The sequence below is a fragment of the Malassezia sympodialis genome, genomic scaffold, assembly GCF_000349305.1.
Source record: "Malassezia sympodialis ATCC 42132 genomic scaffold, msy_sf_11, whole genome shotgun sequence".
Lineage (NCBI taxonomy): Eukaryota > Fungi > Basidiomycota > Malasseziomycetes > Malasseziales > Malasseziaceae > Malassezia > Malassezia sympodialis.
This window is the reverse complement of record NW_017387809.1, coordinates 568,654-592,427: the sequence shown is the minus strand read 5'-3', so window position 1 is coordinate 592,427 and position 23,774 is coordinate 568,654. Positions and strand designations below refer to the sequence as shown.

Here is a 23,774-nt window from a genome sequence, read left to right as displayed (position 1 = left end):
CGCGGCGCGACTTATGCAGGTGATTGTCATAACGCATGCGTACGAGCCAGACCGGGCGGGTGTGCGGTACCTGCCGGGGGGCATGAAGGTGTACTACGTGTCGTATGGCGTGCTTGTGCGGCAGGACACACTGCCGAACTTTTTCGCGCTCATGCCAGTACTGCGCTCGATCCTCGTGCGTGAGCGCATCGAGCTTGTGCATGCGCACCAGGCGCTCTCGAACATGGCACACGAAGGCCTGTTCCATGCCAAGTGCCTGGGCCTCAAAACCGTATTTACGGACCACTCGCTCTTTGGCTTTGCCGACGTGGGCAGTATTTTGACCAACAAGCTTCTGCGCTTTGCGCTGGCGGATGTGGACCACGTCGTGTGTGTGAGCCACACAGGGTACGTCGATATTCTCACACAGTCGCGAAAACACAGTGCTACGTGCGGCGCTCGATCCGCGGGACGTTTCGACGATCCCCAACGCGGTCGATGCGCGCCATCTATACCCGGCGCCGGCGCGCCCAACGACGGACGGCCAAGTGTGCATCGTGGTGCTCAGCCGCCTCATGTACCGCAAAGGGATCGACCTGCTCCTACAGACGATCCCGACGCTGTGCGCACGCGATGGTCGCATACACTTCGTGATTGGCGGCGACGGGCCCAAGTACGTCGAGCTCGAGCAGATGCGCGAGCAGCACATGCTACAGGAACGCGTTGAGCTGGTCGGCGCCGTGCGGCAGCGCGATGTGCGCGAGCACCTGACGCGCGGCCACATTTTCCTCAACACGTCGCTCACCGAGGCGTTCGGTACGTCGATCATCGAGGCGACGTGTGCGGGTCTGTATGTCGTCACGACGCGCGTCGGTGGCATCCCTGAGCTGCTGCCGCCATCGATGATGCGCCTGGCCGAGCCGAGTGCCGATGCCATCGTCGAGGCAACACTCGAAGCTATTGCGCATATCCGCGCGGGCCACCATGATCCCGCGCAGCAGCACCGCCAGGTGGCGGCCATGTACTCTTGGGCCGAGACGGTGCAGCGCCTCGAGATGGTCTACGCACGTGCCATGGCGCGGCGGCCGCGCACCACGACGGAGCGGCTGCAGCGCCACCTCGCGCGGGGCGGGCCCATCGGTGGCCCCATCATATGCATGGTTGTGGGCCTCCAGATGATCATCGCCGTCCTCCTAGAGTGGGTGCTGCCTCGCGATCACATAGAATGTGTGGATTAATCTACAGTTATTCATCGGACGAGTTCATGAGCCGCAGGATCGACAGGAACAAATTCACCACGTCGAGGTACAGCGACACATTCGCCAGGACCCAGTCGTCCGGCGACAGGTGCCGCTGAAGCAGCCACGTATCGTACACGATGTAGCCGCTAAACACAGCGCACCCGCCGGCCGAGTACGCGAGCTCGAACATGTGGTTGTAGGGGAAGAACATCTGCACAAGGCCCGTGCCCACTAGCAGCAGCAGCGCCCAGTACAACCATGCGCCCATCGACGAAAAGTCGTACTCGGACTGCAGGGTGAACAGCGTGAGGCCGAGGAACACGAACGTGGTCACCACAAATGCCTTCAACACGACACTCTGGTCCATGAAGCTAATCAGTGCACCAAGCGAAAGCGACTCGAAAGCCGTAAAGAGGCCGAGCATAACGAGGTTCGTCGGGTGCGTGTGGCGCTTCCAGTACACGAGGCCGAGCGAGACGAAGGAGCCCACGAGGGCGACAAGCATGATCCACGCATTTGACTGGATCCACGCAGATGCCACACTCGCATTCAGCGCGGTCGCAACGACAGCCGAGCCAAGGATCTGGCAGAACAGGACCGAATACACCTGTCGTAAGACGAGCGCCGTACGTACCTTGCGCACAAACATCGCGCGGATCTCGGGAGCACTCTGCTCCACTGTCACACCGACCTTAAAGTCATCCGGGTCCACATCTGCATGCGCAGTCTCCTCCTGCGGGAGTGTGTTGTACGAATAGGGCGGTGGCGCAGTAGCCGACATGGTGGCAATCTGGGCGGCTCGCGCTAAGTGGAGGGTGGAGGGCCACGCCGGGGGCATACTTCCCATTCGGGCGCAGGTGCCACGGTGGCCTCTCCTGAGCATCGACGCGAGGCGCCATGGCAACGATGTGGCAGGTCCTGTGGGTGGCCATCCTTGTCACGATCCTGCTCCCCGTGGCACAGGCAGACAAAAGCTCAGCAGACTGGCTACTCCAGGCGAATGCAGCTCTCACATCGTTTGACTACGCCGGCGCCTTGGACGCCTTTGACCACGCTATCGAGCTGGACCCTGACGCGTACCTGTCCTACTTCCGCCGCGCTACGGCCCAGCAGGCGCTCGGACGGACAAAGGCAGCCCTCGAGGATCTGGAGGCTACGATACAGCGCAGTCCCTCGTTCAGTAAGGCGTATCTGCAGCAGGCGCGCATTGAGCTCAAGGAGGGCAACTTGGACCAGGCGCTCCACGCTCTCAAGTCTATGGACAAGCACGGCGCCGCGCACGCGGCCAAGGACAAGACGCAGGCGGCTGAGATCCGCGGTCATATACAGCATGCGCAGAAGCTCCGTAAGAAACTCGACAAGAAGAGCTACGCATCACCGGACGACTGTCTGCAGGTAGCGGACGAGTTGCTCAAGCTCGCGCCCAACGACCTTCTAGCGCGGAAGCAGCATGCAGAGTGTGCGTTACAGCAGGGAGATCTCGAAGCAGCCTTTATCGACTGGACACGCCTGGCCCACTTGGCGCCGGAGCCGGAGCTGCAGCTGCGTCTCTCGATGATCGCCTACTATCTCCTCGGCACGAAGGGCTCGCAGATGCAGGACGCAGGCCTTACAAACCTCAAGGCGTGCTTGCACAATGACCCAGATAATAAAGCGTGTATCCGTGCGCACAAGCAGCTGCGCAAAATTGATAAGGCTATCCAGAAGGCGCGCAAGTTCGCCGAGAGCGACAGCTGGAGCGCCGTAGTCAGCTCGCTCAAAGGCACCAAGGTCGGTGGACCGACGATCTACGAAGAGATTGAGGCTCTGCTGAAGGAAGGACTTGCTTCGCATGTGCTACCCGCGCAAATTCCCAACCCAGCCGCCCGCAGCAAACTGCTGCAGGAGATCGAGAGCCTCTACTGCCAGGCCTATGTTGAGCAGAATCTCATTCGCAAAGCCATGCCATGGTGCGACAAGCAGCTTGTGCATGATCCCAACAATGTACCCGCGTTGATCGCTAAGGGTGAAGAGAAAATGTCGCAGAATGAGTACGAGGAAGCTGTCCGCCTTTTCTCTCAAGCCCTGGAGCACGCCTCTCCCATGGACCGCAGCGTGCGTGCACGCCTCGTCAAGGCACAGAAGCTGCTCAAGCAGTCCAAGGCGAAGGACTACTACAAAGTGCTTGGCGTCTCGCGTGACGCGGACGACCGCACGATCAAAAAAGCGTATCGTCGCCTGGCCCGTGAATACCACCCTGACAAGGGAGGTAGTCAAGAGAAGATGGCTGAAATCAACGAGGCGTTTGGCGTGCTTAACGACCCGGAGCTCAAGGCGCGCTATGACCAAGGCGACGACCCGAACGATCCGACGGGCGGACAGGAGGGCGGCTTTGAGCATCCATTTGCGGGGCAGGGGCAACCATTCGGGGCCCGCGGCCATCCGTTCGCCCAGTTTTTCCAGCAGGGACACTTCCAGCATGGGGGCGGTGGCCAACAGTTCCATTTCTCATTCCAGTAGGCTACCTCAATGCGAGTTCAAAGGTACGGCACTCGCCTGTGCCTACATGCCGGCCCTGCGGCTTAGACGCACTGGGCGGCGTGGGGCGGCGCAGGAGGTCTTCGTTGTTGGACGTGCTAAGACCCTCGACGAAACCCACCGTCCGGCGGTGGCTGTAACCTTTCCACATCTGCGGGTCAAACTCAAAGCTTCGCCAGACCACATACTCGGCACCAGCTCGGTCCACATCGGCCAGCGTCGGCATAAAGGTGCCTTTGGGCGGTGGTGGTGCTGACGCAGCAATGGGACCAAACACACTACGCAGCTTTTTACCAAGCATGGGAACATTCCACAGCGTATAAGGCGGAGTGTTCCGAATAGTTATAAGCACAGAACCTTGACGCATAGGCGGCGAGAGCGGCCGCCATATTGTGTGCTCAGAGAGGAGCTCGTCCTCGCCGGCATGGCGATGACCTGCAGGGTTGTCTTCGTCTTCATCCTCGTCCTCGTCGTCGCTGCTCCGCCGTGCCTTGCCAGTTACGTACGCGGGAGCCCGTCCCTGTGTGAGATAAGGCGCAATCGACACGAGGAAACGCAAGAGCATGAGTTGGTTGGCCAGTACGTTGCGCTGCTCGTCCTTGTGGCCAGCCCCCACATGCGGAAAGCCAAACCAAACCTTACTCCAACGATGTGAGTCATCCTTGCGATTCCCCGTAACAGCTTCACATTTATGCAGTGCACCCGCATCCACGCCAAATGCAAGGATCCGGTCCGCATGGAGCCCCGCCTTGGCACGGATCTGTGCGATAATGGCACGTGCATCAGGATATTTTTCGTATACCTCCGCCTCCGTATCGTAACTGGTCGCGAGGATCTGATGGGGGGGATGGTTGTGGGGAGGGCTCAACAATGCCAGCGTGAAAGAAAAGTTGCCTTCACCCACTAGCAGAACTGAATCGTCAGGTGCAAAAGGCATGACAGCCCGTTTTTTCGGGGGAATGGCTGCGACTGCCTTGCTGGCCTGCCCGACTGCCGCCTTGCGTTTCTCCTCCGCTCGCTGATGGCTCCGCGCCCGATGCTTTGCGAGGGCAGCGCGCAACGTGCCCTTGTCGCGCTTGGCCATGGTGGCAAGAGCGAAATGCATAATGATACCTCCACAAAACTATACCAAGGCGTTCCAGCGGCCCAGGCCCGCGGACAAGAGGATAAGGCCCACGAGCATGGACGTGTACGTGACCGTCGTGAGTCCGATGCGTGGCAGGGCGATCATCCAAGTAGTCGAGGCAATGCCGTGGAGAAGCACCAATACCCAATAGGTGACACCCACACGCGCCAAGGACGGGAACGGTGTGAAGCGAAATACATCTTCCTCAGCCATGGAGAGAGACGAGCACCCCTGTGACTCTGTTAGCGAGGCGCAAATTAGAAGAGAACTGCCAAGATGCCATAGGACAGTGTCCAAGCGCCAGAGCGTGATGATGGCCGGCGGCACATTTTCTAGGTAGTCGCCCAACTGGTGTTCAAGCTCAGATTTCTCCCGCATCAAGATGAGCTCATCCAACGAGAGTTGCTCCAGCTCATCAGACACTTCGCCGGACGAGAGGCTCGAGTCAGAGTGTGACGAATTTTGCCCATCCGTAACGTGGCTTTCCTCGACAAAGTCATTCAGAATGTCTTCCTCATCTAGACGCAGCATAGGGCGCTCAACGGTGCGATATAAAGGCACAAACTTGAAGAGCTGCCATGTGCTGGCAAGCAGCTCGGCCACGGCCCAACCGCTTCCGATCCAGAAAGCCAGCATAAATCGTGGGTCGTCGATGTCGGCCCAGCATTCACGAGTAGAAGATAGGGCTGACACCATCGGAGAGTCAGAATGCCAAGCTAGAGCAATCATAACAAGAACGCAAATTTCCAGATTCAGGATCCGAAGCGCCTCCACGATGGACGTGCGAATAAAAGAAGACAATACTGTCTGAGCAACGTTCAGAGCCTCATCCCATTGCTCCTCGCTGCGCACATAGAGACGCGGGACGAAGAAGAGGAGATAGAGGAAAATATGGGCGATTTCCCAGAACACGGGACGAAGTTTGTAACACGAGTACCAACAAAGGCCGCCTAATACAGCAAAGAGGAAAGCGGGAACTAGAGACAAAATTCCTTGGCACGATTCGTTGGGGCTGTCAGGGTATAAGAGTCGCATGTTGCACAAGCCCATCAAGGAGTGGGTAGAGTACAAGGCTACCCCTAAGGTGGCAATGGCCGGGACCATTGCCAGTAAATGGTAGAAAACAAGCCGAAGCTTATTCACAGGAGATAGAGTAGGAGGCAAGGAGAAGCTACTCCCTGTAGCGCTATCGGCGCGCTCATCTTGCCGTGCCAGCATCGGCGACCGCTCCCCGGTCATGGCGGCAGGTGTGGAGAGACGCCTAGTGGAGATAGCATACTTCCCATCCATATCAATCTACTTGGGCGCACGGGTCGCGGCCAAACTTAATACCCACCCTCGTTGGCCATGTCGCTCCACGTTTCGTTTGGCGGCTACGAAAAGTTGGTGAAGGGAGCGACAAAGCCCAAGTCGACGCTGCCAAAAGAAAAGTATATACAGCCGATTCTGCAGGCTGCAGATGGCTCAAATACCCAACTCCAGGATGTATTTTGGGCCTTGCAAGGACGACTTGAAGATCCAAATAGCATTGTGCGTGCCTAACTATGCTGACAGCAGACCGTCTTTAAATCTCTATTTGTTTTGCACACAATGATTCGCTCGCATGCGGCCACAACGGTCCTCTCGTATTTGGCAGGTGACCCGAGTGCCATTCGGCTCTCCCGTGTGGCCAGCGTGGGACTCAATGAGTACACATATTCCAAACTTCTTGTCAAGTACGCTCGGTGCCTGGAACAAAGGATCTTGAATTTTCAAGAACTTGGTTACGATATCATAATGGCGGGCAAGCGCGACCGATTCGCGCGTCTACGCAAGATGAGCGTGGCCAAAGGCTTGCTGCGCGAAATCAGTATCATTCAAAATATGATGAAACCCCTGATGGATTGCGCGTTTTTTCAGTTTGAAAATCCTAGTGAATTGGTTGTGGCCGCATTCCAAATGATCTTAAAAGATTTGCTCTCGTTTTATAGCGCCATGAACGAGGGGATTATCAACATGCTCGGTAAGTGCGCATGGCCCTGACCCTAGAACATTACTTTGAGATGTCAAAAAATGACGCCACAAAATCCTTGGAAATTTACCGTCGGTTCTGCTTCCAGACCGAAAATTTCGTGGCATTTTTGGATGCGTCCAAGCGTCACTCTAGTCAACTGCGCCACAAAATCCCCAACCTGAAGCATGCTCCACTCTCGCTGGCGAAAGCGCTTGAAGAATACTTGCACGAAACAGACTTTGACCAGCATGAAAGCTCTCGCCAGAGAAATGCAAAAGGCTCTGAAGAGGCGCCTCCAAAGCCACAGGAAGAGCCCAAAATGGAACCACCTCCTCAGGAAGCCTCATCGAGCAAACAGGCTCTACAGGACTTTTTCGAAGCACTCGAACAACCTCATTCGACGCCATTCAATTCTGCCTACTCTGGATTTACGAGTTTCCAAACGCAACCAGACTGGTTTGGCCTTCAACCCATGCCCGCTACGGGCTTGATGCCACAGGTAACAGGAAATCCGTTCAACAGTCTCCACGGCTTCATGCAGCCACAAGGCACTGGTATCAATCCATTTACACCACAGATGCCAATGACGCCCTATCTTACCGGGCAGCCAACTGGGTTCCGGGTACCACAACAGCAGGCATTAATGCCTCAGCATACCATGAACACTACGCCGTTCGACTCAATATTTGGTCAGCTGTCGTTACAACCAACCATGGCACAGGCTCAACCCACAGGCATGGCGGCACAGGTACCATCAATGCCCAAGGCACCACCGTCCTGGACCCCCCCCTCAAAGGAACCTACCAGTTCGCCTACGCCTCAAACACAGCAGCGTGTAGGAAGCAAGGAACCCCCCCAACCTAGCGCAGGGACGAGTAATCAGCAAAATCTTCGACCACAAAAGACTGGGACCATGAATCCGTTTTCCATCCCGAGCGACTTTGAAGAACCAGAACCTGTTCATAAGGCACCGCCGCAGCCTACCTTAAATGAGCTTGCTATGAATGCTTGGTCTAACAAATCATCTACCCAAGGAAAGACAGAAAATGATGGGACTGATTCAAGACTCGTTCCACAAAGGACAGGATTGTTAGGAAGCGTAGCTTCTGAATTTGTGCGTCCACCCCAATCGGTGGCGGTCCCCGTGTCAGACGCGAAGACAGATGGGGCATCAACGAGATCGGGCTCCCAAGTCTTTGGTACCTCACATGATGTGGGACATTTGCCAAACGAGGCTGGTTCTGTCCAATTTTCTGGGAATGCATCCCATTTCCGTGCTCAACAAACCATGCCATCGGAACCGCTGCCTATGACGAATCAAGCTACGGGGATTGGCCTTGGTATTTCAGGTTCGGCTAGTCCAGCCATGCGGAGTATGAATCAGCAGGGAGTAAGTGTTAATACAACTGGTATGAACACTTTGTCAAGATTCAACACACTTCCCTCGGATCTTGGAGATGCTAATTTCAAAGCACAGATGACGGGGAACAGTGCTTTCGCCGGTACTTCCAGCTTAAGACAGAACTCCTTGGGCGACGCGAACCTACAATCGCCAGGGTTCAGTTCATTGGCAAGTCAGAATGGCTTTTCCACCACTGCCAGCTCGAATTTGGGTCATAATCCTCGACTTCATGAGATGTCAGGGCATGTTGGACACAGTCCAGGCAACTTGTTCCTCCACCAGAACAATTCGCAGAGAGTCGGCCTGTCACAAGGTTTAGACCACCAATCTCAAATCACGAACTTGACGGGAATAAAGCCATTCCAGCCTTCTAGTGACTTTGGAACAAGCCTTATGCGCGGAACACCCCAACAACCTACCCAGCCGACACCAGCCACGTCGGAAGCGCCTGTACCCGATCTCCTTCAGCTTTAATTCAGACAGCCCTCATAGGTCACGTGGATCGACAGTGCATATCGCGCTCGGTGCGTGTCGTCATACCTATTCGTGTATGGCGCGTCGAAAGAGGCATGCCGGGGACGAATAATCGGTCTAAACATCACGAAGCGACACGAAATGCGAGAGTATATCAACAGGATGCATCATCAGATGGCTCTACGGTAAAAGAAGGTCGCGATTCAAGTATGTTCTACCTCAAGTGCACGAGGACTAACATGAAGCAGCCCCGCCGTCAGGGCGACAAACTAAGCGTCGGAAATTGGCTTCGACTGGAAAGGAGGAAGAAATCAAGGAAGAAAACCCAAGCGATGATGCTAATGACGCTGCTGCGAGCGCCAGTGAATTTAGTGTAAGTGGGGATCAGCTCACCAGCAGGAACCACCAAAGCGTGAAAAACCTGCCGTTATTGAAGAGCGATCTGGTTTAATCCAGTTCAAAGTGGTTACAAATGACAATAATCCTGAGTCTTTGGTAATTTTGACTGGTCTGAAGCATATTTTTATGAAGCAGCTACCAAAAATGCCCCGAGAATATATCACGCGTTTGGTTATGGATCGCCATCACTGGAGCATGGCCATTGTTAAAAGGGGATTGCAGGTGGTTGGTGGTATAACATACCGGCCATTTCCACATCGTAAATTTGCAGAAATTGTATTCTGTGCTATCTCAAGTACTGAGCAGGTGAAGGGGTATGGCTCACATTTGATGAACCATCTTAAAGACCATGTCAAGGATGTGTCTCCTGTGAAGCATTTCCTTACCTACGCCGACAATTATGCAATCGGTTACTTCAAAAAGCAGGGGTTTACGAAAGAAATTTCACTTTCACGCTCCGTGTGGGTGGGCTACATTAAAGACTACGAGGGAGGCACATTGATGCAATGTACCATGGTGCCCCGTATACGATATTTGGAAGTACAGGACTTCCTAGCTGCGCAGAAACGCTTGATCCAAGCGCGTATTAGTTCATTTTCAAGCTCTCACATTGTATACCCCGGGCTTGATATCTTCAAGAAATCTAAAGACCATAAGCCGTCAAATTCCCCATGTAACCAGCTTGAGCTTGTTGTTCAACCGTCTGAAGTTCCTGGGTTGGATAAGACGGGCTGGACTCCAGAAATGGATGAATTGGCTCGCCGTTCGAAGCGTGGACCTCATTTCACGGCCATGCGTCATATCCTGGTTGAATTAAACGGACATGCAAGTGCTTGGCCTTTCGTCGCTCCTGTGAATGCGGCAGACGTACCCGACTACTACACAGTCATTACCAATCCAATGGATTTATCCACAATGGAGAACAAATTAGAAAACAACCAATATGAAACAGTCGACGATATGGTACGCGATGCGCAACTTGGTAAGTTGGTGGCTCTAATTAAAAGTATTTGACAATTGTAAACTTTACAACCCAGCCTCTTCACCGTATGCCAAGTGTGCTGTGAAGCTAGAAAAATTCCTCTACGAAAAACTGCCCCAATGGAAGCAAGCGGCAGGTCTCACTTAGTATTCTTGTCAATTATCGTAGTTATGTACTATTGGAATGAATAGGTTTGTCATGCTGAGCGATACGCAGCATACACGTGGACACCCCAGCCTACCTGTACGTTTCGGCTTCTTATCCGGTCAATCGATTGGAGCCTAGTCAAATTTTAGGTAAGGAACCATTTGGTCAGGGGCCCCTACAATTTAGTCACGTGGACAAAAGCGACATAGCTGTCGAGATAGGAGTTCCGGCGAATTACGGAGACTAGGAATGCGATTTCCCCACATTTATGGCCGCTCTAAGGTGACTTTTTGAATGAGTCTTTACATGCGTGTCAGGTCATTTGAAGCTTGACCAAGAATTTGTTCGTCCCTTACCAGTGGCGGCCTTTTTATTCTATATCCATGGACCCCAATGCAACGAGCAGGTCTCATGAATGATACCAATATTGAGGATACCCCTGGGATGCCTACCCTTTGCTATCCATCCTTTCCTGCCCCGCCGGCCGGCCTAGTACCTGAACCCCAAATTTTCGACTCAGTAAAACTCAATCAACGTCTGGACTCTTTGCTGCTGGATCTTCAGACTGGAAACGAACAGTTGAAAAGCATCTGGCAAGTTTGGCATGACCCAGAGGACGACCAACCCACCGTCCTGCTTGACAAGCCCCAAACAGCCCCTCCCCCAGCGTCACCCTCCGAAAAGATGTTCGAAAGTGGGGAGGAAAAGGCATACGTGAGTCATAATCGGGAATTTAACGAGGATATTGCCGAGCTAATATCGAATCAAATGTCTCTTACTCCATTTATTGACAAGCACGACTTTCCCTTGGGGAAACCATGAAACATCATGTTTCATGATACGTGCACATATAGGGAACAAAGTAAAGGTGTAGGCTATGGCAGTAACTCATAGCATTAATAAATGCAGGGATTCACATTTGCTTCTTAGGAGGCAGTACGCTCTGGTGCGAGCTGAGCGCCGAAAGAATGGCTGCACTGCTATGCAGAAAGAGAGCCATTGGAATGATGACCTGTGGGTGTTAATAGAAATGCTGCATACCCAAACGCTAGAAATACGACGCAAAAACGACGGTGTTAGTTTCGAGATGAAAGTTTCACATACCCATTGCTAAAAACAAGATAGAACCAAAGATGCAAAGGGTCTTTTGTATCAAGGGACTGTAATGTTGGAAAGATACGCGTACCGGTGATCCTTGGAGCCATTCGGGTACGAAAGTCATCTTAGAGTGTGAGCAGTATATAAAATAGACATACATAATCGCCATATAGCTCACAGATACATAAAAAGCATAGCCAAAAGTGATACCGAGCGTCTTGCTGAAGCACAAGTTTAGCCGTATACAGAGCTAGTGCACCTGTCCCAATGACGGTAAAGAGCTCTACCGCTACAACACCTGGGTCAGCAATGGCCCAGCGTCGATCCGCGAGGCTGTATTCTTTCCATACGCTAGCGAAAAAACCAACAGATGAATCAACAGTGCGTCCAAATAGCGAAAGATAGACAAATGGCCCTTCGACTGACGATTAGAAGAATAGTATTGCGTACGAAATATATGGATCAGCGCATCAAAAATAAGCCAGAAGAAAAGTAAGCGGGTTTGATAGCTGTTATCTCCTTTGACTGCTTGGCACGACAGACCAGCAAGCAGTACCAGGAAGCTAACGAAGGCGATCGCACCCAAGGTCTGAGCAGTATCGGAGGACATGAGGGTGGAGGTATCAATTCGTCTAAATTATGTCAAGATGTACCTATATTGGTCGAGCTCGTGTCGGAATTCTTCTAGGTAATTGGGGCGTGCGGCAACCTCATGCCGTCGCTTTTCCAACTCTACTGCAACGTTATTTTCTTCGTGATGTTCCAGATCATGTTCAAATGCCTCCCAGTCCGGTTCAGCCAAGTCATCGAGCTTAAGATCTTTAAGTTTAAGGCTAAATAATTGTAGATCATGACGTGCCTGCTTTTGATTTTCTGTTAGACCTTGCTTAGACGCTGTAATAACTAGTAGTGCATCCGTCTCTCCCAGAAGCCTCCCTAAAGAGAGTCCCAAAGGAGCTCCTGTCTCATTATAGCCTTCATCAAATCCCGCCTGTAGTTCAGAGAGCTTTCCTGCTTCTAGACCTTCTCGATATCCCATCTAACGTCAGCAGTTCTACACATACGTCTTTAAACTGTGCTTCATGCTTCATTAAGTCTCTATTTCCCATCTGAAATGAAGGCCCTTGAGTGTCCTCGTCCGAGTCAAGCCAATCATTATCTGGCTCATTCATCATAAATTGAGAAGCGGCGTCAGCATCGGGCCTCCACTGAACTATCATGCACAATGTCAAGCGTGTGCCTCGGGCCAACCTCTCGCCTGAGTTGATAGCCCGTCATAAGGAAGAAGAACAAAAAAAGCTTAGTGCTTATAAAAGTGTAGAAGATGAATATCTTGCTCGGGTATGTACAAGCTTGCTAAGACCAGCGCGCTGCTGGTGACGTTTCCATGGCTGGTTTGGACAGCACAACAGCACTTTTGACATGCAATCCAGAATACTATTCGGCTTGGAACTACAGGCGTGATATTCTATTGCAGATGTTTAAGGAGGCGGAGACTTCTGAAGGTGCTCAAACACTTCAGACACGCCTTTTGGAGGGCGACCTGATGTTGCTGCAGCAAAACATGAGGATGTATCCAAAGGTGTACTGGTTATGGAACCATCGCCGTTGGTGTCTACAAATGCTACCTGTCGTGTCATCAAATCCGTCTAAGAAGTGGGAAAATGAGCTATCTTTGGTCGACATGATGCTTGAAATGGACTCACGCAATTGTACGTATACCAGGATCTTACTTGAGTCATGGGTTGGAATTATCGACGATGGATCCTGGAAGAGCTTGCTGCTGCGCTTTCTCCTGAATGGGATGACCATCAAGCACGTTTCCCCTCATCTCTTTCGATATCCTCTCTGCCTGACAGTGTGCGAAAGACTCATTTGGAACTTGCAGAAAGTGAACTCCGGTATACTCTTCGCAAAATCGAAAGCAACTTTAGTAACTTTAGTGCGTGGCACCAACGATCCAAACTATTAGTATGTGTATGGGATGCAAAAAAACTACATCAAGAACAACGCATGCTTGAAAGGAACAAAGGTATGCCTAAGGGTCGTCTGACAGCAGAGTTCGAACTACTTCAACAGGCCATGTATACCGATCCGAGTGATCAGAGCATCTGGATTTATCATCGCTGGCTTGTGTCATTGAGTGCGTACGAAGAAACTAATAGAAGATCCCGACCAAAAGACATTGGAACAACAGATCCATTTAATCGAAGAACTTGCAGAACTTGAGCCAGACAGCAAATGTACGTTGTCATTCACTAAACGTCCAGGGTGCATGCAATCATTAGCTCACTATAAACAACTCTTATTATCAACATGGGGTGACCTCTTGGACGCTTCTGTCAAGGACACTCTTGCTACTCAGATCAAAGAGTTATTGGAGCGACTATCTGTCATCGATCCACTTCGTCAACATCGCTACGAAGATTTATTGAAGGCTATCCACGCTCATCAACATATTTAATCCACAACGCCTGTTGATGAACATACCTACAGTGTCAATGTCCATATCACATAGAATAAGTATCGACCTGATCCCGCAAGTACAGTTTCGAGTGATGTACGAACACACGGACATCAATTTGCTGGGTTGAGGCGTTACAACTTCCATCACCCATCTATTTAAGTCACATGGCCTACGAGGAAGATGTGCCTGCTCGCTCGCGGACCTGCGCAAGGAGCGAAGAGGTTATTTGATTCTTCATCTCCGATTCGAGCTGTTCTTCATCGCCTTCAGCGTTCGCCTGGCCAGATACACGTTCGGCAAGTTCGAGCTTCCTCTGTGCCAGAGAAAGGACATCCTCGTCGATCGTGCCGCGGCTAATGAGCTTCACAACCGTCACAGGCTTTGTCTGGCCGATCCGATAACAGCGGTCCGTAGCCTGCTTGTCGTTTTGCGGATTGAAGTCCTGATCAAACAAGACCACCCAGTTGGCGGCAACAAGATTGATGCCTAGACCACCCGCTCGGGTCGACAGTAGAAACACAGGGATGCTAGGGTCGTTGGTAAATTGGTCAACCAAGTGCTGACGGTCGCCCACGTTGGTTTGGCCAGTAAAGCCAACGTATTTGACGCCCATAAACTCCAGACACACACATAAGATATCCAATACTGAAGTGAACTGGGAAAAAATGAGCATACGGTCACCCTTTGATACCACTTCGTCGATGATTTTGCGCAGACTCAGAATTTTACCTGAGTCCATCCATGCCTTTTCTGGCAACATGTGCTTCTGTGTCGACTTCCACGAGCGCGCCAAAAGGGACAGCTCCGCATCAGTGTTGATAGCAAAGTCTTCACGCAGATGTTGGAGATTTTCCTCTGCATGCTCAGGCTCGCGAATATAGTCGCGTGCCAAAGCTGCGATTTTCTTATCGTCATACAATGCACGGAACAAGAGAGGGTGATTTGCGGCTTTGCGAAGGTCCATCAGAACATTGGTCGTATCCTTGGCCGCCCCCTTTTTCCCACTCGACTCTTCCATGATGGTAGCACTGGTGCGCTGTAGAACACTCTTGTACAGCTCAGCTTGGCGCTCAGTCATATCACATAATTCAACACGTTCCGTCTTTTGTGTGAGACCGCGCAAGACTTGATCTTTGCGGCGACGGAGAACAAACGGTTGCATCATGCGCTTGGCACGCTCCACTCGCTGCTGAGACAACTGCGTGGTGCTGGCACCCTGCTTCACTTTAAAAATAGCAGCCAATGCCTCTTCCACATCGGTGAAGTAATCGGGCAAGATAAAGTTCAAAAGTGAGACCAACTCCTGCAGATTGTTTTGCAGCGGGGTGCCTGTGAGCAACAGGCGCCACCGACCTGAAATGCGCAACAGCTTTGCATATTTTTGCGACTTGCGATTCTTCAACATATGTCCCTCATCAAAGACGCAGACGTCAAAACCTCGCTTACGAAGGAAAGATTGGTCATCATGGTTTCCGGTAGCCATATCATATGTAGTGAGGATCACATCATAGTCTTCACGGTGTTTCAGGTCGATGCGCAAGTCACGTCGTTCGGCCTGAGAGCCATAGTACACTTCCACTTTCAGCGCTGGGCAAAAGTGTTGGAATTCGCGCGACCAATTTTCCAACACAGACGAAGGTGCAACAATCAGGTGCGGACCTTTGCGCATGTTTGTTTCTTTCAGATGAGCCAAAAAGGAAATAACCTGACACGTCTTTCCCAAACCCATCTCATCTGCCAGAATACAGGACGTATCCTTGAGATATAAAAGGTTAAGCCAGCTGATACCAATCAATTGATAATCCTTTAAGACCACGCCCTTTGCAAGATTGCTAGGCTGCTTGTCCAAATAGTTTTCACGCTTGGTGCCATCACGCTGAATCTGCGAAAAACTCAAGGCCCCTGATCCCTCATCTGATGCCTTTTCTTCATTGGTCCGCCAAGTGCTCATTGCCTCACTGATTTGAGAACCAATGGCTTCACACTTGGTCAGCACTTCATCAACTTCCATGTAACCAGCCATCAATTCCACACAGTTGGTGAACAAACGAGGTGAAACACCTTTGGCCGATTTGTCGCCCAGTTTCTCATGAACTTCATCCACAGTGTCAAACGGTCGTAAAGAAATAATTTTGTCTGCCTGCTCTGGCGAGCAATTAATTGTATCAACCAAGCTGCTTTTCTCACAGGTGTTGAACCAAGCCAGTGCCTGCTGCTGCTGTTGCAAGTAGCGTTCATCCACGTCGCCAAACTCTTCCTCGTCAGACGAGGCGTCATCTAAACTGACAGAGCCGTCTGTATCCGAGTCTGAAATGGCACGCGACTTTCGCTTTGCTGGTCGTTTCGGCGCACGCGTTGGAGCCGAAGCTTGGGCATGGAATGGAGCTGATACATGGTGTTGTACAGGGCGGGGTGCCAAGACAGTTTGTGTCGGCAGGGGTGGGGGCGGCGCCACCTTCTTTGGCCGCAATTTCTCAATCGCCTCACCCAGGTCATAGTTTGAGGCACGCAACACATCCGCGCACTGCTCAACAGTGTAGCTAGAAAATAAGCGAGCAAGACGCGTAGCTTTAATTTGAAGGATACTGTCCGACGGCGCTGCCGCTGAGCGCTGCGGAGTGGGAGCTGACACAGATGGAAAGGGCACCTGTGCCATAGAGTCAGCATGCAATGGAATGGTTGGTACATTGTGTACCATGGACGATAGCTCTCCAGTCCCTTGGCTTGGCGTACCAGACTGCGAGGGTGCCTGGTATTGATAAGCCTCCAGGCCCTGACGGAAAGTATGAGGCTCGACTTCCGACTTAGCCCTTTTGTTGGAGTATGATTCCAAGCTAGTTCCGCTGGCAGATGGACTTGAATCAGGAGCCAGCTCGACCGGGTCCTGCGCTGAACCACTCATTTAGCGAAAGTCAAAAAACGGGAGGCGTCGCGGCGCGTCTACACGCGCCAGAAATTAAATGCAAAAATGACACGCGCTTACAGTGTATACTACTATACAAGCTACTCATCATCTTCGTCGTCCTCATCTTCGCTTTCTTGGCTTTCCAAGAATTTGACTAATGGTTCTGCAAGCTTAAGGAAGTGCTGTTTACCTTGTGGCTTTGCACCTTTTTGGGCCCAATACACGATCGCACCATCAGAAATGACATTCTCATTGTAAAGGACTTTAAGTAATTGCGGGAACGTTTTAAATACACGCGTGTCTGTGTAGCAGTGAAGCTGGATCAGGTTAATCAGATTAATTTCAGCGCGCGCTGTGGATGCCCATGGCTCAAGAATGGCGGCAAAGCGTTCAATCTCCTTTGGCAGGATCAACTCCACCTGATCTTGTTTCGTATCGGCATCAATGCCGCGCGTAAGACCCTCCCATACGACAGGAATGAACTCCTCTGGTGGCTGTTCAAGCTTATCAAAACGTTCTTTGAGCATAGCAAGCATTTGTTCCATTGAGGAATCTTCCGTGCGAACCATGTTGGCGAGATCTGTGGCGGTTTGTTCGCGGAGTTCTTTCACCTGGCGCTTGTTGTAATATTCAGCAACTTGCGGCAGCTTTGCATCATTGAGGAAATAACTTTGAATTACCCCTGTCTGAGAGCGTTTCGTTTGAGGGAAGAACAATAGCCAATCACGAATGCCTCCCTTACGCAACACCGAGGCCAAATGTTCCATGGATTGGTTCTGAAGGTAGGTGCGGAACACCTCCGTGATGAAATAAAGCGATAAACCGTCCTTAGTCAAATGGTCCTTTTGCAGAGGTGCAAGAACGCTAGCACTTGTCAGACCCGACTGAATGGACAGGGCAGTTGCCACAGCCAACTTGGCCACCTGTTCTTTTTCAAAGCGATGAATGTACTGCAGAATACGCGGCAAAGTCGACTCCTCGAGCGGCATCTGCAAGAACTTATAACGCCGGATCATCTTTTCAATCACATCGACGTATGCACGTACGTCATCGAAGGCCGATGACTTCGCGGCAAGAACTGAGAAAGGGCTCTTTGGTGCTCCATCTTCCAGGTACGAGCCACCTGGAGCGAGCAACCCACCCACCAAAAGGATCTCAAAGAGCTGATCAGCATATCTAGATGTCAAACTGAGAATACGCACTTGCGGTAGTCGAGCTGGTCTTAGTCAATTTAGTACATACCGTGTTGCCTGCTTTGTCTAGGGCGCTCAGGTATCCTTCCCAGTCACCCTCTTCTACTGTTTCAAAGTACTTGAAGAGAGAGTTCCGGAAAACTGCCAAGTAAGCCATTTTCTATACGCCACATACCCTCCGGCTCAAACTTGGCCTGAGACTTAACAGCACCTTTGCGCTGCTTAATTCTAAGTGTCAATCGGGAGCCACGCACCGAGAACCAGTCAGTGTAGGCTTGTTGTTTCCAGTAGGGGCAGTTGGGCTGAAGGTTACTCAACTCCTATGCCAACATACGGAGTAGAACTCATGTAATAGGTTAACAAGAAGAAGCGTGGTTGTCGCGCCTCTTTTGCGCCAGCGGTTCGCGAGGTCAGCCTGCACTGCGCCACCTCCGCACGCGCACATCACGTGATGGCCATTTGGGTGTAGCATCTAGCGCGCCGCGTCGGTTTGTGCTTACCATGTCGTACGCCGGTAGGAAGACACAGTCTCGTGCAGAAACGGAGGCCAACGCGCGTATACTTCGTGCGCTTGTAAAGCAACCTGAAAATAAACTTTGTGCTGACTGCAAGCGCAATGACACACGCTGGGCCTCTTGGAACATTGGCTGTTTCTTGTGCATCCGTTGCTCAGGCTTCCATCGTAGTATGGGTACTCATATTAGCCGAGTCAAGTCTATTGATCTGGATATTTGGACACCGGAGCAAATGGAATCCATTCAGAAATGGGGTAACAAGCGGGCAAACGCGTATTGGGAGGCCCATCTAAAACCCGGTCACGCTCCGCCTGACCACAAAGTTGAAAGTTTTATTCGGAGCAAATATGAGAGTCGCCGCTGGGCCATGGATGCACCTGTACCTCAAGATCCATCCGTGCTAGACCAGGGAACGGGATCTGCTCCTATCACTACACAGACTACGGAAGCTACTAGTGCTAGTCGCGCCGCAGCTTCGCCTCCGGGGCCAGCTTCGTCGCAACGCAAGTCCAATGCGCTGCTTGATTTATTAGGCGAAGACGAGACGACAGCTAAGGTGACACCTGTCCCTACCGCTGCCCCTGTTCTCAATCAGGCACAGACACCCGCGACAGTGCCAGCAGGTCGTGGCACTACAGCAGCCAACACAGGCGCCTCAAGCAGTCTCTTTGACCTTGACTGGGATGGTCCCTCATCAAGTACAGGCCTTGCAGCTGCTCAACAGCCCTCGTCCTCTTCCAATATGACGAGTGGAATGCGCGCTAAAAATGAAATTCTCAGCCTATTTTCAGCACCACCACCACCTAAAGTAAACTCGGCCAATGATAATGTATTTTCAAACCTCACATCCGCGCCGGATATTGGACTGTCTTCTCAACTTGACACTCTTAGTCTCGGTATCTCGCCTGCTCCGTCTATCTCTACTAGCCGTGCACCACCAGCACCACCGACCAGTGACCTTTTCAATACGCAGGATATTTGGGGCTCGAAGGAACCTCTCAAAAAAGCTTCTAGCCGCACTGATGATGCTTTTGCGGACATCTGGGGCGATTTTAAGTAGCTTTTTGCTAGTCTATACCCATCCATGCACCATTGTACGTGGGCCCGAGCGGCCCAGGCACATCACGTGCAGAACACATCTCCGCTCAGGAGGGCTCGAGCGTTGTCTCTCCAACAGCCGTAATGTTGGGTCTTTTCTCCTCCAAGCCCAGCACAAACGCCAAGGGAAAAGTGCTTTGTGATCTTTCCAATGCTAAGGAGCTCAAATATCATTGCGATGACACCGTTGAACGTGTACGTTCACTTTGCACTTATTTCAGCTCTTGACAGAACCTACGGATAAGCAAGGCTCTCCCGGAGAGGCCGCCCCTGGCTTTCCTCTGTTCAAGGCTTCACATATTGTAGACAATGCGATGATGGCCGTGAATTTCATTGTCTCTGTTCTCATGATCGGCTCCGTCTTGTTTGCGTATCGCCAAAAGCTCGACTGGAAAGACGCCAGACCGCTCTTCATGGTGACAGTGCCGATGTATGTTTATGCGTCTAACTGTGCAGCTTTGCCATATTTTATGTTGCATTCTTCGTTGTTCAGCACCTGCGTGGTCCCATCGTTTTCCTAGGCTCACGCCAAGTCTCTGGAAACAAGGTGCGTGGCTGGCTTCTTATATCAGAATGAAACTGAGAATCTGCGCGTCTCATCGCCCTACTTTAACTCAGCTGTTTCTACCGGAAAGAAAACACAAGATGGTCGTCCGATTCTTAAGCCTCCTACGTACGAGCTTCTCGTCCAGTACACACGCACCACCCAAGGCCGCACACTAGCCAGGCGTGAGGGTCGTATTCCTATCGGAAACTTTGGTGCGTTTCTCTCACTAACGAAAGGCGAATGGTTCACAGAGGAAGGAGAATTCAAAGAGCCTATATTTAGGGAGCGTCTGGTGGAAGGCCTCCAGAAGTTGCTAGGTATGTAGACACGTCCTTGTCTCCACATTGATTGACCCGAATCGGTGACCCTTGAGAAGAGTGCTCAACGCTCGCCGTTGTTGACTGGTGTCTCGCTCCGTTGAATCCAGTAGTAAGCAGCGCCAGAATGCGCCAGTTGGACGTTGCAAATGATCGCAACTGGCATATTAATGACCAGCCGGTCGGGCTTGTCCATGTCTGCAAGTGCACATGTTTTTCGACGAACTCTACATTGATACCTCTGTATATGTCCCAACGTGGTGAGAATCCATGCAGTTTATGTACGAAGCAATTTTGTGTGGACCGCGCTGAGGCCTGCCGTGGCGCAAAAATTGTGGACGGCAGCGGCGACACTGCCACTGGCTTTGAGGGACAAGTATGGGCCAAATGCTTTGGTGCGTAAAGCACACACTGACGTAGTTCGTGATCCCACCAAAGACCAGAGCATTGTGACACTGTATCTTCTTTGCGTATTGGGTTTACTTCTTTGGGCCATGTTCCGGAACCATTTTTTCCAGAACTTGTTGGGTCGTGTGCGCCAACTGACACAAATTCTGACCCGGTGAAGAGACAGTTTGGCACAGGATACAAAATCGCTTTTGCTATGCCTTTTTATATGTTATCTGCTGCAGTCCTTTGAGCTTCTTCGCGTATCAGAGCATTCCAGTGCGTCGTCACACATGAAGTGCCTAACAAAAACAGCCGCCAAATATATCATAGTAGGGTCTTTTCTAGTGAACAAGTGCTCAAGCTCGAACGCTTGCAACACTTTGTTTCATCCAACTTGTCATGCATGGAACATGAAGTTTTTCGAAACCAAAGACACTGGTTCTGTCAAGTCAATGAAGGGCATATTCCTCTGCAATATCGAATTCCAGCTTTTAGAATGCTCGATGAGCGTCATTATTAATGTCGAGTCGACGAGGATCCGTCCACCTCCAAGTGCTTCCTCTCCTTTTCTAAAGGTGGACACTAGCAACCAGCAATCTTCAAGACGGTAGCTGATAATTCATCCTTGTCTATGGCTATATCAGTACGAGAATATTCTTGTTCTCGGCAGTTCTCGAAGGTGAGGTGGGGGTGATATTTCCCTCGCACGGACCCTGATTCGGAGAAAGTCCGAATGTTCAGCATCACACGATTCAGTTCCTGACCACGTGTCACCCCGCATATCTCCTTGGCGAAGCCACTATAAAGCACGGGCTTCAGCATAGTTTATACATCCTAATGTTGTGCCGTGTGCCTCGTATGTTTATTGGCCTACGGGCTCTTCGCTGCGCAAGTCCCTTGTGGCGATCTGTGGCTCCTGTGAGCCCCATGCAAATGCGCTTGAGCTCGACTATGAAGGCCATGACCTATCGTGGTCCTAATCAAATCGCTGTGGAAGACCGCCCAAAGCCGAAGATCCTTGATCCCACAGATGCGGTCATTCGCATGACCAAGGCGACTATTTGTGGTACGGACTTGGGTATCTGGAAGGGCAAGAACCCCGAGATCGAGGAAACAGCTCGTACTCAGACGGGTGAGTGGAACGGTCGCATTCTGGGTCATGAGGGTATCGGCATTGTGGACGAAGTGGGCCCTTCTGTGCGCCACTTTAAGAAGGGCGATAAAGTGATTATTTCGTGTGTGAGCCGGTGTGGATCATGTGAAAACTGTCAAAAGCAGCTGTACTCGCACTGTCTTAATGGCGGTGGCTGGATTATGGGTTACATGATTGATGGGACACACGCCGAATATGTTCGTACTCCTTTCGCCGACAACTCGCTGTATGCGCTGCCTGAAAGCCTAAACACGGATGTGGCTGTTTTCTTGTCGGATGTGCTTCCCACAGGTCACGAGATGGGTGTGCAATACGGTGACGTCAAGCCGGGTGATTGCATTGCTGTGGTTGGCGCGGGTCCCGTGGGTATGGGTGCCATGCTTACGGCTCAATTGTACTCGCCTTCTCAGATTATTTGCATTGATCTTGACCAGAACCGCTTGGACTTCGCCAAGGAACTAGGCGCCACACATACTATCAACTCTAGCACCGAAGATGCAATCGCCAAGGTGATGGAGATCACTGGCGGCCGTGGCGTGGACTGCGCGATTGAGGCAGTGGGAGTGCCTGCGACGTGGGATGTATGCCAACAGATTGTAACCGCTGGCGGCCACCTGGCCAATGTTGGTGTCCATGGTCAAAAAGTCGACTTTGAGCTGCAGAAGCTATGGATCCAGAACTTGACTATTACTACTGGTCTAGTGAATGCCAACACTACGGCTATGCTCCTCAAGGCCTGCGAGACGGGCAAGCTGCCTATGGCGCGCTTAGCTACGCATCACTTCAAATTTGATGAAATTCAAAGGGCGTACGACGTGTTCAAGCATGCGTCAGATACGAAGGCTATGAAGGTTATCATCGAGTACTAAGTACATACATCACTCCGTGTTACCATACATTCGATGCTAGTAGGCTCACTTCCGTGTAAGTTTTCCCCCCAAGCTTTGTAGTCCGTTAGTCTAAATTAAGTCAAACGTCAGTGCCACATGGCGTCGCGTGGCATCGAGCGGGGCAGTCACTTTCCCGGGGCCACCATGGAGGCGAAATTGCAATCGCTCAAGGTGCCAGAGTTAAAGGAGCTGCTTCAAGCGGCGGACCTACCCGTGTCTGGGAACAAGGCTGAGTTGATCAAGCGTCTGCTTGAGAACCCCAAGTCCACAGCATCCCTGGAAACGTACGTGCATGTTTCACTTACGATGCAGCTCGACCGGCGACGCACCCGCTGCGAGTGAGCCTGCAAACACGCAGCCAACAGAGCAGACAGAGACTACCGCTGCTACTATCGCCAAGGAGAATGCGCCTCAGTCCACGGAGAAGCAGGGCGCGCAACCGCCAGCTTCGTCCGAACCCACTATGGAAACACGCACGAAGGCGCTCCTGGAAGAGCTTGAGAAGCGAAAGGCGCGTGCCATCCGCTTCGGGCAGCCTTACGAAGAACTGGAGAAAAGGATTAATCGAATCCACAAGTTTGGCATGGAGGCAGAGGACGAGGGAGACACGGGCCGCCTCGACAGTGAGCTGAAGAAAGGTAAGCCGAAATCGGCCGCTTCTCAGGCGCCTGCTAAGGCGTCTGTGCCTAGTCCCGCGCCTAAAGAGTCTGCCGTGGAACCTGAGGAGCTAGAGCGACGAAAGCGCCGTGCTGAGCGCTTTGGCTTGGTTCCCGCGGACAGCTCGGAGAAAAAGGCGCGTGTAGCATAGCTCCTATGTAAGGAACAAAATATTGTGTACGTGCGACTTCGCTTGAGTCGTACTTGCCAAGGCATGCCTATTGCTGCGACCGCCGTGTGTGCTTCGTGCCAGGCCGCCTCGTGCAAGTACACATGCCCATACT

At 51.8% G+C, this 23,774-nt stretch overlaps 10 protein-coding genes and 2 pseudogenes across 12 annotated transcripts; 7 read left to right on the top strand and 5 right to left on the bottom strand.

Annotated features, from left to right (window-relative positions):
* Positions 1-13: 13 nt before the first annotated feature.
* On the top strand, positions 14-1,217 carry SPT14 (UDP-glycosyltransferase subunit of the GPI-GnT complex-like protein; the record flags this gene model as incomplete). The annotated part of the gene is made up of 2 exons (XM_018884458.1): positions 14-387; positions 410-1,217. 2 exons carry the CDS (start codon positions 14-16, stop codon positions 1,215-1,217), a joined length of 1,182 nt encoding a protein of 393 aa, XP_018741115.1.
* Positions 1,218-1,224: 7 nt separating this feature from the next.
* On the bottom strand, positions 1,225-2,001 carry MSY001_2596 (uncharacterized protein; the record flags this gene model as incomplete). The annotated part of the gene is made up of 1 exon (XM_018884457.1): positions 1,225-2,001. One exon carries the CDS (start codon positions 1,999-2,001, stop codon positions 1,225-1,227), a length of 777 nt encoding a protein of 258 aa, XP_018741114.1.
* Positions 2,002-2,117: 116 nt separating this feature from the next.
* Positions 2,118-3,719, top strand: MSY001_2595 (uncharacterized protein; the record flags this gene model as incomplete). Its single annotated transcript, XM_018884456.1, has 1 exon — positions 2,118-3,719. The coding sequence occupies one exon, from the start codon at positions 2,118-2,120 to the stop codon at positions 3,717-3,719; it is 1,602 nt and encodes a 533-aa protein (XP_018741113.1).
* Position 3,720: 1 nt separating this feature from the next.
* On the bottom strand, positions 3,721-5,559 carry MSY001_2594 (uncharacterized protein; the record flags this gene model as incomplete). Its single annotated transcript, XM_018884455.1, has 3 exons — positions 3,721-4,860; positions 4,915-5,094; positions 5,191-5,559. The coding sequence occupies 3 exons, from the start codon at positions 5,557-5,559 to the stop codon at positions 3,721-3,723; spliced, it is 1,689 nt and encodes a 562-aa protein (XP_018741112.1).
* An 894-nt stretch (positions 5,560-6,453) lies between these two features.
* Positions 6,454-8,732, top strand: MSY001_2593 (annotated as a pseudogene). Its single transcript is given in 2 exon segments — positions 6,454-6,865; positions 6,871-8,732. Coding segments are annotated over 2 exon segments (2,274 nt in total).
* Positions 8,733-9,131: 399 nt separating this feature from the next.
* Positions 9,132-10,198, top strand: MSY001_2592 (annotated as a pseudogene). Its single transcript has 2 exons — positions 9,132-10,094; positions 10,139-10,198. Coding segments are annotated over exons 1-2 (1,023 nt in total).
* A 1,285-nt stretch (positions 10,199-11,483) lies between these two features.
* Positions 11,484-11,968, bottom strand: MSY001_2591 (uncharacterized protein; the record flags this gene model as incomplete). The annotated part of the gene is made up of 2 exons (XM_018884453.1): positions 11,484-11,773; positions 11,809-11,968. 2 exons carry the CDS (start codon positions 11,966-11,968, stop codon positions 11,484-11,486), a joined length of 450 nt encoding a protein of 149 aa, XP_018741111.1.
* A 2,026-nt stretch (positions 11,969-13,994) lies between these two features.
* On the bottom strand, positions 13,995-15,494 carry MSY001_2590 (uncharacterized protein; the record flags this gene model as incomplete). Its single annotated transcript, XM_018884452.1, has 1 exon — positions 13,995-15,494. One exon carries the CDS (start codon positions 15,492-15,494, stop codon positions 13,995-13,997), a length of 1,500 nt encoding a protein of 499 aa, XP_018741110.1.
* Positions 15,495-16,828: 1,334 nt separating this feature from the next.
* Positions 16,829-18,080, bottom strand: MSY001_2589 (uncharacterized protein; the record flags this gene model as incomplete). The annotated part of the gene is made up of 2 exons (XM_018884451.1): positions 16,829-17,893; positions 17,973-18,080. 2 exons carry the CDS (start codon positions 18,078-18,080, stop codon positions 16,829-16,831), a joined length of 1,173 nt encoding a protein of 390 aa, XP_018741109.1.
* Positions 18,081-18,805: 725 nt separating this feature from the next.
* Positions 18,806-20,664, top strand: MSY001_2588 (uncharacterized protein; the record flags this gene model as incomplete). The annotated part of the gene is made up of 6 exons (XM_018884450.1): positions 18,806-19,494; positions 19,548-19,731; positions 19,782-19,966; positions 20,058-20,083; positions 20,155-20,400; positions 20,579-20,664. 6 exons carry the CDS (start codon positions 18,806-18,808, stop codon positions 20,662-20,664), a joined length of 1,416 nt encoding a protein of 471 aa, XP_018741108.1.
* A 1,059-nt stretch (positions 20,665-21,723) lies between these two features.
* On the top strand, positions 21,724-22,812 carry MSY001_2587 (uncharacterized protein; the record flags this gene model as incomplete). The annotated part of the gene is made up of 1 exon (XM_018884449.1): positions 21,724-22,812. The coding sequence occupies one exon, from the start codon at positions 21,724-21,726 to the stop codon at positions 22,810-22,812; it is 1,089 nt and encodes a 362-aa protein (XP_018741107.1).
* Positions 22,813-22,977: 165 nt separating this feature from the next.
* Positions 22,978-23,641, top strand: MSY001_2586 (uncharacterized protein; the record flags this gene model as incomplete). The annotated part of the gene is made up of 2 exons (XM_018884448.1): positions 22,978-23,117; positions 23,173-23,641. The coding sequence occupies 2 exons, from the start codon at positions 22,978-22,980 to the stop codon at positions 23,639-23,641; spliced, it is 609 nt and encodes a 202-aa protein (XP_018741106.1).
* Between the last annotated feature and the right edge of the window lie 133 nt (positions 23,642-23,774).